The sequence below is a fragment of the Tiliqua scincoides genome, chromosome 3 (genome assembly GCF_035046505.1).
Source record: "Tiliqua scincoides isolate rTilSci1 chromosome 3, rTilSci1.hap2, whole genome shotgun sequence".
Lineage (NCBI taxonomy): Eukaryota > Metazoa > Chordata > Lepidosauria > Squamata > Scincidae > Tiliqua > Tiliqua scincoides.
The window spans coordinates 9257484-9278245 of NC_089823.1; the positions used below are offsets into that span (position 1 = coordinate 9257484).

Consider the following 20762-nt stretch of genomic DNA (forward strand, 5'->3'; position numbering starts at 1 on the left):
CACCGTAGGGTGCAGTGCATGACATGGCTGCATCAGCGCTGGAAAATTGGATAGCATTGGACCCTTAAGCTCATGCATTCTTTTTCTTCTTCCCTTCTCCTTCATGTGCAGTGAGAAACTTCGGTTAGCAATTTCTAACTGAACAAGATGAAGTTTCCTGCTTTATCTAAATATGGTAAACTGTGGCTTGTACAAACCATAGTTAGTTAATAAATCAGAACATCAAATCAGGATCTGGTTTGTGCACTAAGGAGGAAGGGAGAAGAAGGGGTATGTCTTGTTCACATAACAACAAACCATTCCTTCTGAGCCAGGCTACTCTAAATTTCCTCCAGTTCAGAATAAGAGGAAATTACAAGCCACGGGAAATTTGTTTGGGGCAGTCTGGCTTGTAAGAGGCAAGTACTGTATATTTACAGTGTGGATGAATATTATGTTGGTTTGCTTTTCATTCTTACCTTTTGGTCCTTTGAACAGTTTGATTTCGACTACGGTTTCCAGAATAGGTCTCCTTCGACGGACATACAGTCGCACGATGGACCCGGCTTCCTTTAGGGCCTCAACAGCTTTGCTATGGGAAACCTCAGACACATCAACTTCATTCACCCGCAAGATGCAGTCATTGACTCTGGAGAGAAAGGGTGACAAAAATGCAAAATAAGAGATTGGAAATTCTAATTTTGAATAAGTAAGTAACACATCAGAACTCAGGTGATTGGGATGCTTTCCAGGGAATGGAGGTACCACCAACACAGTACAATAGAAAAACCCAGCCCATTTACATAGAAACAAATTAAGTATTTCGGAGGTCTCTATGGCAGTCATTTTCAGACATGGTTCTTAGCAAAGAGATCAAAAAAAGCTTCCTCCCTTTGTAGTCAGCCTGCTTCTTCCCAGCTCCATTATCGAGTCAACCTTTTGGAAATGAAATTGTATTGAAAGTCATTCTGCTGCGTACTGGAACTTTACTCCACAAGGAAATCAGTTATTGAAATTAATCCATCCATGGCAAGCACTGGCCCTCCTTTCAATGCTTTACAGCTTTCCCCTAGTACAAAGCAATATGGCCTTTGCTTATTTTATACCACTATTTGGAAAGCTTACATAAGATACTACTGTATTTCAGTTCCAGGCCATGTATTGCTTGAAGAAGTAATGCATGACCAAAATTTTGCCTTTCCTGACTAGCATGGAACGGCAGTCCATCAGGGGTCTTATGGGAAAAATGGTGACCGCCATCCATCCAGAGGAGCAGTGCTGTGGCCACTGCCAGATGGGGAGAGCTCAGAATGGGCTTCCTTTCTATGTTCTGCCCAGAATGCTGATGGTATGCAAACGTCAACTCTGAGGAAGAGGAAAGGGTACACCAGCAACGTAGATCAGGGGTTTTGCATATACAGGTGGTACCTTGGTTTCTATAGGGGATCTGTTCCTGGAACCCCCATGGATACCAAAACATTGCAGATTAAAAATCTGTGGTTAGGCACCCCTTAAAGCCTCACCTCCGAAGGCTCTTTGGAGGCCTGTGGAAGCCTCCTAAGGCCTGTGGAAGCCTCCTAAGGCCTCTGGGAAGCCTTAGAAGGTCCCTTCTAATTTTGCGTCAAAATGGGAAGTGATGATTAAAGGCCTTTTAAAGCCTTTGGGAGGCTGGGGAACCCCCCAAAACCCTCTAAAGGCCTTATAAAGCCCTAAAACGTCACTTCTGGTTTTGACAGAAGGCTTTCTGATGCCCGCGGAGGCTTCTGTGGGCCTCAGAAGAGCCTCTGGATGTGACTGGAGTAGAGCTCCAAATGCATTTGGAGGCTCCAGGTTGGGCCTAATCTGGTTCAATGCAGGTCTAGGGGATATAAAATCCACGAATAAGTAGGTTCAACCTGTAGTTTCTTTGAGCAGTTCCCCATGCATAGACATGCATTTCAACCACAGAAGTGTTCTAGTCTGAAAGATACTGTGAAAGTTAATCCTTCCTCCTCACCACGTGCATTACAGTACCCTTTACTTTCCATTAAAAGCTCACAGAAACCATTTCTTCCAGAGATAATGGAGAAGGAAATGATTATTCAATGACTGGACATAAAAGACACCATACCATGTATTTTTTCAAGAGAAAGCAAACTGCAGGAAAAATGCACCCACTTGATTTCGCTCCTGAAATATTGTTAAAAACCACTGATGGGTAAGGCATCCCATCTTCAACCTCCCAGCTCTAAACCAGGTGACTCAGAAATAAGCCTAATTAGTTTGTCAAGAAACTGGGTAATAGCTTGGCTTATTTCCAAGACAACATAAATTGGCCTCCTATTTTTCACTTATTCCCCACTGAATTTCTGATACCCCAAAACTCGCTCCCCTTCTCTCCCACCCCACTCATCAGGCTGAAGTAGTAGTCTAATTGCCTGGTAGTGGCAGTAGCAAGTCACAGGGAAAGGGAAGGAAGGAGTCTCTCTCTGCCATCCCTCTTTACTGTCAACCTCCTGATTTTAGAAATGGGCTATGTCAGAATGCCAATGCAAGGGAGGGCACCAGGATGAGGTTTCTTGTTATCTGGTGTGCTCCCTGGGGCATTTGGTGGGCCACTGTGAGATACAGGAAGCTGGACTAGATGGGCCTGTGGCCTGATCCAGTGGGGCTGTTCTTATGTTCTTAAACTACAATTCCCAGGAGGCCTTGCAGGTCTCTTGTTATCTAGTGTGCTCCCTGGGGCATTTGGTGGGCCACTGTGAGATACAGGAAGCTGGACTAGATGGGCCTGTGGCCTGATCCAGTGGGGCTGTTCTTATGTTCTTACTGTCAAGCACCCCGTGTCACAGCATGACAGGCAAGGCAGGTCAAAGAAGCACCCGAGAAATGTAGGTGCTGTTTTGTCATTAGCCCAGGAGAAAACTGCGTTTCCTAGGGGTTACTTCAGCCTTGCAATCAGGCTCCAGACAGGAGAGGAAGGTGAGATCTCCTTACCATTGCTTTGCTTTGGCCAGTGTAGCAACCTATGTAAGCATAAGAACATAAGAACAGCCCCACTGGATCAGGCCATAGGCCCATCTAGTCCAGCTTCCTGTATCTCACAGCGGCCCACCAAATGCCCCAGGGAGCACACCAGATAACAAGAGACCTCATCCTGGTGCCCTCCCTTGCATCTGGCCTTCTGACATAGCCCATTTCTAAAATCAGGAGATTGCGCATACACATCATGGCTTGTACCCCGTAATGGATTTTTCCTCCAGAAATGGAAAGGAATGGGGGGGGGGGGGTTAAAGGGATTGGTGAAAGGCTGAGTGGCTGAGAAATGGTTGGCAAATAATTCTTCTCTGCCTCTGAACGAGAGAAGGATTCGGTGGTCAGAATGTTTGTCCCATAGTTGTGGCAAATATTACAAGTCCCTTGAAAGTCATACTTTAGAGCCCAGAAGTCTAGTGTCATCCCCACCATTGACCTTTTACAAGATAAAGAGTTTATTTAAAAATCTCAAGAAAAATTCTGAATTATATGTTGATGATACAAAGCAGGGGTTGGAATGGGAGGCAAGCTGTCCCATTTTGTTCCATCTCACCTCCAGGATAGTCTCTGATACTAAGGAATCTTCCCTCCATGCATTGTTATATAGCTCAGCTTTTTCCCCGACCTAAAGCACAGAGAAAGGACTCTTGAACCCACAAGTCCAGGGTTTGGACAGCGACTGAGGCTTCTCTTTATCTTGCACACAGCAGAAAAATGGCAACGTGTCAATTAGCAGCAGAGGTGTCTAAAGGAAAGACTCTGTTGGCTTCTCTGTTGCTGTTAACCAATAAGAGCTGGTGTTGTATAGTGGCTAAGAGACTGAGGGGCCCATCCTATCCAACTTTCCAGCTCCGATGTAGCCACAGTGGAGCTCCATGGAAAGTGAACACATGTTCCCATACCTTAAGAAGGCCCCAATGTCTGCCCCTCCACCACAGGATGCAGAGCACACCCTACTGGCACAACAGCACCAGCACTGGAAAATTGGATAGGATTGGGCCTTGAGTGGAGAAGCAGGACTTCCCTGGTTCAAATCTCACCTCAGCCTTACCGGGTGACCATAAGTGAGTCACTCCCTCTCAGCCTCAGCTTCAGGGCTAGCTTTAGTTCAATTGGGCCCAGCACCTGAGAGCCAACCATACTAGGGCTGCAAACAGATTGCCCACAGCTGGCACTTTACACTTCAGCTCACGCTGCAGCAGGTAATCCTTCATGCAGGGATGTCACGAGGCAGGTATGGCAAGCAGAGCTTCTCGGTTGGAGGGCCCTCCAGCCCACCCCGTCTCCAATCGCCTCATAACTGGGGCACTTTGGAAGCCATCGGTGGTGACGCAACTACTGCCAAGCTACTTCCAGGTGCCGCATTTTATGCCTGCTTGCCAGGTATCATCAGCCCTGGATCTGCCGCTCACCATCATGAGTAGGGGCAGCTGTGCTGTGGGAGAGTGACACCCACCTCCCAGAGCCCTGCAAAAAAAATGTTTCAAATTGGGCTCCACAGCTCCTAAGGCCAGCGCTGTTCAGCATCCCAGCTATAATATGGGGATAATAATAGCTACTTATCCAATAATAGTTACTTAGACTTGTTGAAAGACAGGTTCCCTTAGACCTGTGCTTTTCAAACTCTCCCGCAGTAAGTCTTTGCAGGGGCGGGGGGGGGGAGGCAGCAGGGGCAGGGGGAAGGCAGGATCATGTCGCTCAGGGGGCTGCAGGGACTGGGGTGCACACTCCAGTCCCTGCAGCAGCTGTCCCTGTGTGCAGGGAGCCCTGCGCGAGCGCCTGCAGGGCGCCCCAGGTCAGGGAAAGGGAGAGTGGGGCGATCGCGCTCCACTTCCGCACCCACTCTCCCTTTCCCTTTCAACTTTTTGTTGAAAAGCGGTATATAAATACTGTTAATAAATACTGTTAATAATTTCCCTGACCTGGGGCGCCCTGTAGGCGCTCGCGCAGGGCTCCCCGCACACAGAGACGGCTGCTGCAGGGACTGGAGGGTGCATCCCAGTCCCTGCAGCCCCGTCCGAAGGGAAAGCGGAGCGATCGTGCTCCGCTTCCGGTTTTGCAGAGCGAGGCGCAATCGCTCCGCATTCACTTTTCCTTACTTGGGGAGCCCTGCCGAAGGTTGCACTGGGCTCCCCACACCCCCAGGAGGCTGCAGGAGGCGTGGGCAAGTGCACCCAAGCCCCTGCAGCCCCCCCCGCTGCCTTCCCCCTGTCTCCTGGTTGCCCCCGCCCCGTAAGGGGACAGAGGCCAAGACCCACAGGCTGGGCAGTCACGACGCCCCAGTTTGAATACCACTGCCTTAGACGATAACACACATGAAGTGAGGAGTATACTTAGAGCAGTGATTTTCAACCTTTTTCATCACATGGCACATTGACCAGGCCTTAAAATTGTCGAGACACACCATCAGGTTTTTGACAATTGACGAGGCACATCATGCTGCCAGTGGGGGCTGACATCTCCCATTGGCCCTACTAATAAATGACCTTCCCTCAAATTCCTGTGGCACACCCGAGGACAGCTCACGACACACCAGTGTGCCACGGCACAGTGGTTGAAAATGACTGACTTAGAGAATATCATACAAATGTCATGTGCTGCTAACCCTGGGAAAGAGAGCTTTGCCTGCTCTTGATTCAAGTAGGGGTAATTGCATGGAGTCAATATTGTTAGCTCTTCCAGTCTTGCAAAGTAGGCTAATTGGCTCCTGTTGACATTTCCTTTCAGAGGTAGAGGACACCAAGAAGATCCCAGTTTCTATCCCAAGAACTGTCAATTTAATAATAAACACTGTTAATAATTTAGAAGGTCAGACAGTCGGTGAGGGGCTGAGCCCTCTGCCTGCTATTGTGGACAGTCACGGCTAGCCAGTATAGGCAAACCCAGTCTAGATGAATCAATGGTCGGACTTACAAGGCAGTTTCATATTTTTGTTACGTAGTTGCTGACCAGGGACGTGGAGCCCTTAATCACTACTGCAAACAAGTCATCCCATCCGAACAGGTGCTAGGCTTTCAAAAGAGACAGTATGCTGATCAAGCAGAAAAAAGTAAAAACAACCTTCCGCATCCCGCTAAATAAACGATGAAAGATTAGAAATATGTCCTAGATGACAGGTGTTACAGATGTACACAAAACACTAGCAACAGCTTTGAAAATACACTTCCATTCCTATTCAGAAGATAATGAGCCTCGCTAATAAAATGTGCACACTGTACAAAACATTCTTTTATTGACAGAGAAATTCCAGTCTAGCGAAGTGATTCATTATATGCTCGGCACTAAAGCTAGAGGTGCGGGTGGAGTAAGGGAGCACCCCTTTTTTTTTTTTATCTTGCCACAGCTGTCCCAAGCAGTAATTCTGTCACTGCCAGTGACTGCTAATCATCGCTCTCCATCTCAAGAGCTGAAGTTCAGGCTCAGCTACCTTGGGCTTGATGTGAGTCAGGAATTTGCTGACTCCTCTATTTAAGAACACAGGACTGCTTCCCATATTACCCAGGGGTGACCCAGGGTTACCATCAAGTGCCCACATGGACGTGCAGCTAATCTTGGTTCACAGATGAGTGTACGTAGCTTTGTTAATTAATTAAAAGATGCCTGAGGGCGGACATGATTGAGACAGACAAAATTATGCAGGGATAGATAAAGTGGTTACAGGGATGTTCTTTTCCCTCTCACACAACACCAGAACCAGGGATATCCACTAAAACTGAGTGTTGGAAGAGTTAGGACAGACAAAAGAAAATATTTATTTACCCAGCGTGTAGTTAGTGTGTGGAACTCCCTGCCAAAGGATGTAGTGATGGCATCTGGCCTGGATGCCTTTAAAAGGGGACTGGACACATTTCTGGAGGAAAGGCCCATCACAGGTTACAAGCCGTGATGGGTATGTGCAAGCTCCTGATTTCAGAAGTAGGCTACCTCAGAATGCCAGATGCAAGGGAGGACACCAGGATTCAGGTCTCTTGTTGTTTTGTGTGACCCAGAAGCATCTAGTTGGCCACTGTGCAATACAGGAAGCTGGACTAGATGAGCCTTTGGCCTGATCCAGCGGGGCTCTTCTTATGACATGCCCCTTTTCAGTACATGGTACTGAAAGCAGCTCACAACAAAGACAATTAAAATACAATAATATGGAATTTAAAACACGGTCAAAAAATGTACAATATAATGTTGGCAACTATATAACTACACAAAATCTCATTTAAAGAAACAGTAAGTATAAAAGCCTCACTGGAATGAAGAGTCTTCAAAGCCTATCCAAAAGTGGGCAGAGACTGCACTTATAGCATTCTTACCCAGGGAGGTTGTAACACAATCTAGGTGCCATAGTAGAAAAGGTAATTCCTCCTTTTGCAGACACCTGCCAAACCTTTAGTGCTGGGAGGTTCATGTAAGAGGAAGCAGTCTTTGAGATGTAGGAGGACTTGTAGAGCATACATGTTTTGCAAGCATGTGCCTGTTGTTACAAAAAAATGCACATATGCTTAACATATTTAAAGTGTAAAACAGGTCACAGCATTCAACTTCTTTGGGTGTGCAATATCTTAGCACAGAATTCTGCCTAAGTCCCATTCATTTCAGTGTGTCTTCTGCAGAAGTCATTCACATTGGATGGTGTCCAGGATGTCTTTTTTTTTTTTTTTTAACTCAAAAATACAACAATTATTATAATCCCAAAGTCCAATTTTCACAGTTAGACGCCATTAATGTGTACATTTTTGTCATCTGTGATACTTCACTCCCAAATCATTTATTAAAATACTTCCAAATTCCAGTTGCTTGAAATATTATTCACATCAATGAACAATTACAACTGCAGATGAAGTATTAGGTATACATCCATTAGACATAAGAACATAAGAACAGCCCCACTGGAACAGGCCATAGGCCCATCTAGTCCACCTTCCTGTATCTCACAGCGGCCCACCAAATGTCCCAGGGAGCACACCAGATAACAAGAGACCTCATCCTGGTGCCCTCCCTTGCATCTGGCCTTCTGACATAACCCATTTCTAAAATCAGGAGGTTGCGCATACACATCATGGCTTGTACCCCGTAATGGATTTTTCCTCCAGAAACTTGTCCCATCCCCTTTTAAAGGCGTCCAGGCTAGACGCCAGCACCACATCCTGTGGCAAGGAGTTCCACTGACCAACCACACGCTGAGTAAAGAAATATTTTCTTTTGTCTGTTCTAACTCTCCCAACACTCAATTTTAGTGGATGTCCCCTGGTTCTGGTGTTATGTGAGAGTGTAAAGAGCATCTTCCTATCCACTCTGTCCATTCCCTGCATAATTTTGTATGTCTCAATCATGTCCCCCCTCAGGCGTCTCTTTTCTAGGCTGAAGAGGCCCAAACACCATAGCCTTTCCTCGTAAGGAAGGTGTCCGAGCCCAGTAATCATCTTAGTCGCTCTCTTTTGCACCTTTTCCATACCCACTATGTCTTTTTTGAGATGCGGCGACCAGAACTGGATACAATACTCCAGGTGTGGCCTTACCATAGATTTGTACAACGGCATTATAATATTAGCTGTTTTGTTCTCAATACCCTTCCTAATGATCCCAAGCATAGAATTGGCCTTCTTCACTGCCGCCGCACATTGGGTCGACACTTTCATCGACCTGTCCACCACCACCCCAAGATCTCTCTCCTGATCTGTCACAGACAGCTCAGAACCCATCAGCCTATATCTAAAGTTTTGATTTTTTGCCCCAATGTGCATGACTTTACACTTACTGACATTGAAGCGCATCTGCCATTTTGCTGCCCATTCTGCCAGTCTGGAGAGATCCTTCTGGAGCTCCTCACAATCACTTCTGGTCTTCACCACTCGGAAAAGTTTGGTGTCATCTGCAAACTTTGCAACCTCACTGCTCAACCCTATCTCCAGGTCATTTATGAAGAGGTTGAAAAGCACCAGTCCCAGGGCAGATCCTTGGGGCACACCGCTTTTCACCTCTCTCCATTGTGAAAATTGCCCATTGACACCCACTCTCTGTTTCCTGGCCTTCAACCAGTTCTCAATCCACGAGAGGACCTGTCCTCTAATTCCCTGACTGTGGAGTTTTTTCAGTAGTCTTTGGTGAGGGACCGTGTCAAACGCCTTCTGAAAGTCCAGATATATAATGTCCACGGATTGTCCCGCATCCACATGCCTGTTGACCTTTTCAAAGAATTCTATAAGGTTTGTGAGGCAAGACTTACCCTTACAGAAGCCATGCTAATTCTCCCTCAGCAAGGCCTCTTCATCTATGTGTTTTGAGATTCTGTCTTTGATGAGGCATTCCACCATCTTACCCAGTATAGATGTTAGGCTGACCGGCCTATAGTTTCCCAGGTACCCCCTCTTTCCCTTTTTAAAGATTGGTGTGACATTTGCTATCCTCCAATCTTCTGGCACCGTGGCCGTTTTGAGGGACAAGTTGCATATCTTAGTCAAGAGATCTGCAACTTCATTCTTCAATTCCTTAATAATAGACATTGGCAACCTGTATGGTGAGGACAGAACAGGTGCTGTCATTTTCAAACCAGGTACAGTTCAAGCATATAGAACTATTGAGAAATGAGAGACAGGCCAAAATATGCCAGCCAAATGAAATGGCTTATTTCTGTAGCTCCTTTCCAGGTGACAGTAGGCAAGAGGGGGGGGAGGTAGGGGGGAAGAGGGATACATTTCTTTCCAGTACAGGTTCCATCTACACATGCATCAAAATGAGATGTAAAAAGGTGAAGGATAGCAGCGGTGTAGCTAGAGAGGGTGCAAAGCACTAAGTTTTGCAGGGAGGTGAACACCAGCCAAATGAATATGCAAACACCTCAGTTTTGCTCCCACCACCTGGAATGGCTCCAAAGGGATGGGGCTGTTTGCATGCCATGGTGAGTCTCCCTGAAAAACCTAGAGCTTTGCACCCCCTCTAGCTATGCCACTGATGGATAGGACTGTTCCATTTCAAGACTACAAGTGGAGGAGCATATTTTTGAATGTTCCCCTTACAGTAATTAAAATAAATGAGTGAGAAAGTAAGTAGGAAACTTGCCCAGCAGTGAGTAAAGTAGCTAAACTTTCCTTCCCCACAAGATCTCTTTTAACACTTTTAGGGAGAAGCAGTTTTTTACATTCAAAAAAGCATTCTCCCCCACCTGCAGTCTGAAGTAGTATTATCCACTATACCACGAAGAATTCTAACAACTTCTTCTGTATGTGCATTATTATTGCAACTTTTAATTTAATTAATTAGTGTCATCTAGGCGCACAGTGCTTAATAAGGTACAAGAGGCCAAGTCTCTGCCAGCATGGGCTTCCAAAATCTCAATCAGTATAGGAAGGTCACAGAGGAAGGAGCAAGACACACAGAGAAGGTAAGAGGAAGAGTATGCATGTATTTCAGTAACACATATTTAGGGTGGGTGACAACCCAGAAAGGGTCCTGCTGCCAGAGCATTTCATTTCCCACAGGGGCCAATCAGATGCCCCTTCAGTCATACTTAGTACAGGTTTGAGTCTCTCTGGAAAGGATGAATAGCTCAAAAGAGGTTTACACTTACCCCTGATTCCTGGTTTATAAACAGCTGCTTTGCTTTCTCCAAACTCTGGAGAATACAAGGTATCTGAATCTCGGAGAAGATTTTTCACAGCTGTCGCTTTGCATGCCAAGTGGCCCACCAAAGCAGTACAGCCTCAGGTGACATGAAAGTCCCTCTCTAGGTGCAGGTGAGACACAAGCAGAGGCTCATTTCACATAGACAAGAGACAGAGACATAGAGTAGGAGCCTTCTGAGTTACCTGCCACCTGTCCGTCTGACTCTCCAGAAAGTAGTTAACAATACCTGATGTGGGTTCATGTTTATGCAGGAAAACCAGTTGCAACTCATACCTCCCCAAAGGCCTCTTCCAAATTTGGTATGTTGCAAGCAGCTTTCATCTCTCATTCTCTCTCCCTCTTTCTCTCTCTGTGGCTTTCCTCATACTTGACAAACACTAACAAATTAAAGAGTCACAACAAGCCCGCCGGGCAAAATTCCACCCCATTTTATAAGCAGAGAGAAATATCATCACTCCGAAGTGAGAGGTTGAGAACTGAAATCTCATCCTCTTGTTCAAACACGTAAAAAACCAAAAACAGAGCCACACCCTTTGACGGTGCACTCGACCAAACAGGCACTCCAAATTACAGCAGGCTCTTAAAAAATGGCAGCTCTCAGCTCAGAGGGCAATTACACATTGTTCCAGACTACAGAGTGAGCACCCCACGGCTTGAGGTCTGTGTAGGCTTCCAACAGATTTTAAATGAGGGGAGTAGCCAGGAAAATAGGAATATTCCCCCGAAGGTGGAGCACTGGGAGGAAATATGAAAATTCAAGCAAGATGGGGAAAATAAAACTTGTTTGTCACTGCCAGACGAAACAGGACGAGAGGCAGTGAGTCAATCTGTAGCAGCATGGAACAGTGACTTGGGTTGGGAGGAGAGGAGCATGCGCTCATCCTGGACCTGTTGTGAGAACAGTGCTAAGGTGAAAGGGAGGGGCCACAGCTCATTGGTGGAGCACATGCTGTGCACACAGACAGGAGATCCCAAGTTCAATCTTCAGCCTCTCTATGCTGTGATTAAATTCAAACTTCAGCATCCCTGGTTAGAGATGACATTGCAGAGCAGGAACCAGGGGGGAAATGACTGCCTAGAGAGCCACTGGCAGTCAGAGCACTGGACTAGGCAGCCTAATGGACTGTCCTGATAGAAAGCAACCTCATATATACCAGCTTCATCCAGGGCTGGGAACCTTTTCATAGAGGAAAAGCACACCAGTGGTGTCAGCCAGGCTACTACCAGTAGCTAAAACAATACCTTCGACAAGGCTATCACCTCTGTGTTCTACCTCGGGAGTTTGCAGAGGCCTGTGGCTAGCTACTCTTGGAAACATAATGCTCTTGCCAAGTGATGACCTCGTATATCTTCAGGGGGACAGCAGTGGCCCAACCCAGCCTGGTGCCTTTTCTTGTGGCTGTTACTGGTGTCTCCTGCATATTTTTTTAAAGAGTGTGTAGCCTTTGGGGACAGGAGACCATTTATTATTTCTGTGTAAACCGCTTTGTGAACTACTCCTGTTGAAAAGCTGTATATAAATCCTAATAATAATAATAATAATAATAATAATAATAATAATAATAATAATAATAATAATAATAATAATAATAATAAAGAATCAGCTGGGCTTTGGTCCATCCATCAGGAACATATTTTTATGGTCAATATGTGTTTATTCCGGGTTTTTAACTTTATTAAGCAAGTGCTGAGTTTGGTTACTAAGCAGCAATCTCCAAATCTCAGCCTTCATTAATCTCTTATTAAAAATTACGTTCCTAGACAGTCAGGCTGCAAAAATAGTGCATAGAGTAGAAAAAGTGTGAGCAGGGTCGCACCAGCGTGTCTGTGGGCTGACTTTCAAGGTCTCAGAGCCTGCTCAGCAATTTGCCTCTTCCAAATTACAAAAACATAAAAATGCACGCAAATTAAATGTGTTTAATTTTTTAAAATATACAACAGGATTCAGTTGGTCTTAACAGAGATGCAGACCCTCCTGGCACAGAATTCTGTTTTAAAGGCAGTATATACGTAGGCCTTGCTGCCATCCTATGCTGGAAAAACCGGAAGCAGGGATCTTATTTTAGGAGACCTTTGTGAGCTGAACACCCAGAAGTCAGCAGGGGCCTTGTAAACAACCTGTCTTGTTTGTGTACTAACTACAAGTATTATATGTGGTGAAGGAAGAGGGTGAGGGCTAAAAAAGCACAGGTCACAGTGCTTCATTTTGCAATCACACTATCCCTATTTACCAACGACTATTTTTTTTTTGTAGGGATGTGCAGAAAACCCCCTGAGAAATGTCACGTGTCTTATGGAAACTTGTTTCATTTCCTCTGACAAGTCTCAGGTGTTTCTCCTTGGGAGGAATCCTGAAAGTCATTTTGAATTTCACATGTCTGAAATTTCAGTGCGAACCTTAATTTTGTGCTACCTGTTCATGGTAAATCCATGCCCCAGCGTTTGCCTTTAAGAGATGCCTTGTTAACAGTGTGAGTGACCTGGGTTGTCATCTTCAGGGTTCATAGTCCTCCGTGTGGTGTCCCGAAAGCTACATTTCCAAGGAATGGCGATGAATGCAAACTTGTGTCTATTGCACAGGCACAGATGCAAAAGCCCATGAACACACAGACAGTGCTATTTCATACACTGCAAAGGTTGAGGTAAATGCAACGGTGATTGCTCTCTGCCACATAATTATGTTTATTCAATATATCTTTAACACAAAGAACAAACGTCTTGGCTTTTCAATCGGTGGAGTAAATGTTACTGCATATAATAAATGCAAGCAACAAATGACAGTGTGGAGTGTAGACCAATACAAAATTAGCAAAGAGTGTGTAGTTCGAGATCTCTGCACTTGCCACACAACTTGCAATATCTTGACTTCTTAATATTTTTTATTTGGTCTTAATAAAATAAAATTTAAATTAAGGAAGGGTGCTTGAGCAATGCCGTTTGGTGTAAGAATGTGGGGTGTTACAACAGTGTTCCTAATCTCAACTCTGAAATATTGGAGAGCATGCTTCATACTACCAGGGGATACAAAAGCAGCGCTTACCAGTGGCATAGCTAGAGGGGTGCAAAGCACTAAATTTTGGGAGCCTCACTATGGCATGCAAGTGGTCCCTCCCCTTCAGAGCCATTCCGGGTTGGGGGGGGCAAAATGGAAGTGAATGCTAGCGGTGAATGCCTCTGTTTTGCTCCCACCACCCAGAATGGCTCTGAAGGAGAGAGGGTGGGGCCGCTTGCATGCCACATTGACGCTCCCTGCAAAACATAGTGCTTTGCACCCCCTCTGGCTACGCCACTGCTGGTTACAGTGTATAAGATGGGGCTGGATGTGTAATATTTTGTTCACAGACTAATACTACTGTAGATTCTGTAGAGACTTCAATAGTTAGTTAGTTAGCCCTAAGTGATTATAGGGTTATGTAATATGATTGCTATAGCAGTACTCAAAGCTGCTGCTGAGACAATAATCTGGGTTAAGCATCATAATGCTGATTTTTTTTTTTGCCTTTGCAGCACTCTCAAACTCTTGCTGTAATTTCCCAGAGGATGGAAAGTAATCAACATGGTCTCTAGTACAAACTATTATTTGGTAGCCACTAGCTGGGACTGGTATAGATTTTGGTTGTGCAGCTCCTAGCACAACATTATGATCAGCACAGTATAACTGGTGAGATCTCCCAGGTTCAAATCGGATTGGCTCAGAGGAGCTCCCCCTGCCCAATCAGGAAATCCCAATGAGGCTTAATCCAAGTCACTTCAAATTGATTTGGGACATTTGCACCGGTGATTAGGTTGGAGTCACCTTGTTTCTTCCCTATCCCTCATCTCCTGAAATGTCCTTTCCTCCTGCAGGAATATATGTATGAAGTATTGGCAACCTTCAGTCTCGAAAGACTCTGGTATCGCGCTCTGGTTGGTGGTTCTGGCACAGCGTCTAGTGTGGCTGAAAAGGCCAATCCGGGAGTGACAATCCCTTCCACACCGGGAGCAAGTGCAGTCTGTCCCTGGTCTGTCTCCCTGGCTATGGGCCTTCCATCTTTGCCTCTTAACCTCAGACTGTTGGCCAAGTGTCTCTTCAAACCGGGAAAGGCCATGCTGCACAGCCTGCCTCCAAGTGGACCGCTCAGAGGCCAGGGTTTCCCACTTGTTGAGGTCAATCCCTAAGGCCTTCAGATCCCTCTTGCAGATGTCCTTGTATCGCAGCTGTGGTCTACCTGTAGGGCGCTTTCCTTGCACGAGTTCTCCATAGAGGAGATCCTTTGGGATCTGGCCATCATCCATTCTCACGACATGACCGAGCCAACGCAGGCGTCTCTGTTTCAGCAGTGAATACATGCTAGGGATTCCAGCTCGTTCCAGGACAGTGTTGTTAGGAACTTTGTCCTGCCAGGTGATGCCGAGGATGCGTCGGAGGCAGCGCATGTGGAAAGCGCTCAGTTTCCTCTCCTGTTGTGAGCGAAGAGTCCATGACTCGCTGCAGTACAGAAGTGTACTCAGGACGAGGAATATATAATAGTTGGAGTTTATGAAACAACTATCAAAAATAGGCACATGACTTCCCAGTCTACATACGTTGCCTGAAGACAGTTCCATGATTTGTGTGCAGTATGGCTGCTATAAGGAGTATTAGGAAGCATCCCCCCCCCTGAAAAAAAAGACAGGATGACAGGCTTTATGTTTGACAGCCTTACGTCACACTGTCTATATCAGCCCAATCCTAAAGGCACCACCGCCAATGGGTGCAGCAGTGCCAAAGCTGCTACCACTGCATCCTGAGACCCCACAGCACCTGCCAGATATCTCCTCCGGGGGGGGGAGGGACTTTTGTCCCCTTTCCCTGGGGAAAGCCCCAAGACCTGCAATGGGGCTTCTCAAGTCTGTGCCAGTTATTTTGCCGGCACAGAGTTGAGAGATTCCGCGTCAGGCCTTCCAGCAGAGCTCTGCTGGTCCCACCCCCTCTGCCCCCGTTGACTATAATGCGACTTGGAGCTCAATCCTATGCATTTCTACTCAGAAGTTAAGTCCCATTATACTCAACAGGGCTTACTCCCAAGAAAGTGTGGAGAGGATTGCAGCCTTACTTCTGAGCAGACATGATAAGTTTGGGCTGTAAGTTCAGGTCATTATCTCTCCCAACACGGATGGTATTTAGGAAGAGAAAAAATAAAAGAGTAGAATGACAACGAACATCTAGCTGCACTATGTTAGCTGCAGCACAAGGAATTCTGCACCCTTTATCAATATGGTTATCAGCTTGCACTTTAAAAAAAAAAAAGCCACATTTGGCCCAATTCAATTAATGCACCAAGTGTATCATTCTGTGCTTGCTGGACTCATTTTCATTACAAATGCAGGCACAGCAAATTGGGTTTTTTCCAAATACTTCCCTTATGAACTTGAAAACACTGCTGAGGTTGGACCAGTGCCAGAACCATTTTTTTTTCCTCCACTGGCAGCAAACGAAAACAAAAAAATAATATGCCCAGATATCTGGAATGATCTAACTTAATGAGCTCATAAACTTCCCAACATAAAGCAGAGCAGTGTACACAATCCGTTAACACAGGCTCTAATTTACAGCTGCCTGCAAAGCAAGCCTGTTGTTTTTAATGGGGTGAAGGTCTCTCTCTCTCTTTATTAACTTACTGCTAAATTACACAGCTGAGCTAATAGCACTGTCACAGGTCTGTAAAAAAGAGAGGGGGAGCTGAAACAGAGCAGCGTAGCGGATCTGAATGACTGTCAGCAGTGGTCTGGTAATGCAGGGAGGTGAGTCTACATCCTGAACCATGACCTGTGTTTTCTTTAGGCTGATCGTCAATCCAAAATCTTGGCAGGCCTTGCTAAAACGATCCATGAGCTGCTGGAGATCTTTGGCAGAGTGGGTAGTGACAGCTGCATTGTCGGCAAAGATGAAGTCACGAAGACATTTCAGCTGGACTTTGGACTTTGCTCTCAGTCTGGAGAGGTTCTCAGTCTGCGCATGAACTGGAGGTTGTCCATGACTTTGTGTACCTTGGCTCAACGATCTCCGACACTCTTTCTCTCAAGACTGAGCTAAACAAACACATCGGTAAAGCAGCTACCACGTTTTCCAGACTCACAAAGAGAGTCTGGTCCAACAAGAAGCTGACGGAACATACCAAGATCCAGGTCTACAGAGCTTGTGTCCTGAGTACACTTCTGTACTGCAGTGAGTCATGGACTCTCCGCTCACAACAGGAGAGGAAACTGAACGCTTTCCACATGCACTGCCTCCGACGCATTCTCGGCATCACCTGGCAGGACAAAGTTCCAAACAACACAGTCCTGGAACGTGCTGGAATCCCTAGCATGTATGGACTGCTGAAACAGAGAAGCCTGCGTTGGCTCGGTCATGTTGTGAGAATGGATGATGGCCGGATCCCAAAGGATCTCCTCTATGGAGAACTTGTGCAAGGAAAGCGCCCTACAGGTAGACCACAGCTGCGATACAAGGACATCTGCAAGAGGGATCTGAAGGCCTTAGGAGTGGACCTCAACAGGTGGGAAACCCTGGCCTCTGAGCAGCCCGCGTGGAGGCAGGCGGTGCAGCATGGCCTTTTCCAGTTTGAAGAGACACTTGGCCAACAGTCTGAGGCAAAGAGGCAAAGAAGGAAGGCCCAGAGCCAGGGAGACAGTCCAGGGACAGACTGCACTTGCTCCCGGTGTGGAAGGGATTGTCACTCCCGGATTGGCCTTTTCAGCCACACTAGACGCTGTGCCAGAACCACCTTTCAAAGCGCGATACCATAGTCTTTCGAGACTGAAGGTTGCCAATACAATAAGTGGTCTGGTAGGCAATTTGCAAGAGGGCAGTCCTGTTGGATCAGGCTGCAGCTCTGCCTAGCCCAATCTCTTTGCTTCCGGCACCTCTTAACCAGATGCCTATGAGAACCCCATATTCAGGGCATGGAGGTTATGGCCCTCTCCCCATCAGTTGCCCTCTCCAGCAACTTATTGGTGCTACTTCAGCCCCACCCTTCCTCTAAAGAGGAAGGCATAGTGTACAATCTTCTCAAACCCCATCTAAATGCACAACGACCCTGTGAGGTAGGCTAGAGTGAGAGGTGTGACCAACCCAGTGTGATCCAGTGAGCTTCGTGACTGAGCGGGGATTTGAACTTGGGTCTCTACACTCCACACTCTCATAAGTACAATGAGAAAATGTTTCTGGATTATGCCAGGAGCCCACTTACTTCTGTTTCCCTCGGTACCCCACCAGTTGCCTCTGGAAAGGTGACAAGCAGGAGAGAAAGGTGGAGTTATTTTCTGACACTGGTTCCCTGCATATTGCATCTAAAGCTGGAGTTAAGGCATAGTCATAAGTAGTAGGCATTGATAGTTCTGTGCTCCATGACTTGTCCAATTCCCTTTTAAAGCCATCCAAGCGAGTGGCTGCCATCACATCTTGTGGCAATGAATTCCATAGACGAATTATGGAAATTATTATTATGAAATTAAATCCGGATAAGACAGAGGCTCTCCTGGTTCGGAAATCCTCGATGCAGGTGCTAGATTATCGGCTTGCTCTGAATGGGGTTGCACTCCCTCTGCAGGAGCAGGTTCGCAGCTTGGGGGTCCTCCTGGACTTGCAGCTGCTCCTGGATTCCCAGGTGGCGGCTGTGGCTAGGGGGGCCTTCACTCAGCTTCGGCTGGTGCGCCAGCTGCGACCATACTTGGATCGTGCAGACCTGGCCACGGTGATCCATACCACGGTGACATTGAGGTTAGATTATTGTAACGGGCTCTATGTGGGGCTGCCCCTGAAGACAGTTCGGAAACTGCAATTAGTGCAGAATGCGGCAGCCCGTGTGGTCACTGGAGCTAGGGGGTTTGACTCTGTCAGTCCGCTTCTCCGGGGGCTACATTGGCTGCCCATTCGTTTCCAGGCCCAATTCAAGGTGCTGGTTTTGACCTTTAAAGCCCTATACTGCTCTGGGCCAAGATATCTTAGAGACCGCCTACTCCTGTACAATCCGGCTCGCCCTCTCAGGTCATCAGAGAAGGCCTTTTTACAAGTGCCGCCACCCAAGGAGGTCCGGGGGGCGGCTGCAAGAAATAGGGCCTTCTCGGTAGTGGCACCAACATTATGGAACTCCCTTCCCTTTGACTTGAGAATGGCTCCCTCTCTTGAGAGTTTCCGGCGAGGCCTGAAGACACTGCTGTTTACACAAGCCTTCTGATTCTTTGGCCTTTTTAACATTTTTTACACTTTTTGTAGTTTTTACAGGCCTGATTCCTCTGTAACTTGCTCTTTTGTACTCTTTTTATTCTGTCTTTTAATCTGACTACTGCTTTTTAAGGTCTCTGTTAATGTGTTTTTAATGTTTTTATCTGCTATTTGTTTTAATTTATGTTTTTAAATGTGTTTTTTATATGTTGTTAGCCGCCCTGGGTCCCCTTAGGGAGAAGGGCAGGATATAAATAAAGTTTATTATTATTTATTAACTAATTATGCACCCAAACCACTCAAACCACAGTGGCTTCCACTGGAATTCATACTGGTATCCCATGGAAAAGATAGCCTCTGACCACAGAGGTTCTATACAGCCATCATAGTTAATAGATCTGCCTTGCCATGAATTGGCCCAATCTGCTTAAACCAGTGTTTCTCAAACTATGGATCAGGACCCACTAGGTGGGTCACAAGTCAATTTCAGGTGGGTCCCCATTCATTTCAATATTTTATTTTTAATATATTAAGACTTGATGCTATCATGGTATGTGACTGCATTTGGGGAAATATTACAGGTCTGTACTTTTAACAAGCTACTATGTACATTCTTTTAACAATGATAGTGAATGGGACTTACTCCTGGATAAGTGTGGGTAGGATAGCAGCACAGGATTGTCAAAAACGTTCCTGCTTGATGATGTCACTTCCGGTCATGACATCACTTCTGGTGTGTCCTGTCAGATTCTCATTCTAAAAAGTGGGTCCTGGTGCTAAATGTGTGAGAACCATTGGCTTAAACATTTTGGCACCGCACAAAGACTGGCACCTGTGAAAAAGCCCCTCCCATTTCAAGCAGGATATCCATCCCTTCACCAAATCACTCCAGCTCGTCCCCTAGACCGAGTCCTCAGCCACAGAGGCACTGATCCAGCCTAGCCAAAGTCAAAGCAGAATAATATTCCTGCAGGCTCGATGTTCAGCAAAACAACAAAGCAGGGCTGGGGAGATGGAAATGGGCCTGATGGAAAAGCACCCACATTTGCATTTTGTAACAGTCTTAAAATGGAACGCAGGAGGAATTATGCCGAGAGAATTAGATTAGCCTCACTAGGTGCTAGTGAGGCTAATCCAATTATACCCGCATAACTTCTCCTGCACTCCACTGACAACTGCTACATACTGCAGACTTTGGGACTCCGACATCTTGCTTTCTCCTCTTCCTGCTCCCCTCCACGTTTGCAGAACATCCAACTTGATTACGAGTCCTGGAGAATTCAAAAGCTTGTTCACTCCTTTCTGGAAATGCCGTATGCAATTCTGAAAAGGAGCTAGGCAGGCACAAGTCCCTCGTGCTGGACCAGGAGTGCCATCAGGCAAGCTTGCACTTCCTCAAGAGTTGGCTGTACTGGTGCGAGGATGCATGCCAGTTCACAGAGGCTACATTTAGCCTCCACACCACCCTGACAAGATAAGTTTGCCCCAGTGGAGGGCAACTAGCATGGGGGGAGGTGGTTGGGAAGGGCAGGACTGGGGCATTTTGGGATGGGGGAGGGTGGGCTGGTGAGTGAACCCATCCCGGGAAGGGGGTGGGACCAGCCTCCAGCACTTAGGCTAGATTCTAACCCCCCTCCCAATCAGCCCGGCTTTAGACTGGGCTGCTTGGATCTGCACCAGCAATTTAGCTGGCATAGATCCAAGTAGCCCCACTGAAGTGACTAGAGCATTACTTGGGTAAGGGGATAAATATCCCCTTACTCCGAGTTGCTCAGCAACCAGCTCCAGCAGCCTCCAGCCAGCCTGCCTGTTCCAGTGCAGGTTAGGATTCGGCTGCCTGCACTTTTCTTCTAATGAACCAACAGGCCTACAAATGTCCCCTTACTCCAAGGAGACTCCAGCAGCTGAAATTCCCCCATGGGATGCAGCAGAGCCTATGCTGGCCCTGCTGCATTGCTGTGTGGGAATTTAC

The 20762-nt window shown here is 46.5% G+C and overlaps 1 protein-coding gene across 6 annotated transcripts in view; it reads right to left on the minus strand.

Annotated features, from left to right (window-relative positions):
- DLG2 (discs large MAGUK scaffold protein 2) overlaps window positions 1-20762 on the minus strand; it is a 1048787-nt gene that overhangs the window by 246753 nt on the left and 781272 nt on the right. For all 6 annotated transcript variants that reach the window (XM_066618862.1, XM_066618867.1, XM_066618866.1 and 3 more), the window contains one exon: window positions 459-628. In XM_066618862.1, coding sequence (XP_066474959.1) covers window positions 459-628 — 170 coding nt within the window. The remainder of the gene's footprint in view (window positions 1-458; window positions 629-20762) is intronic.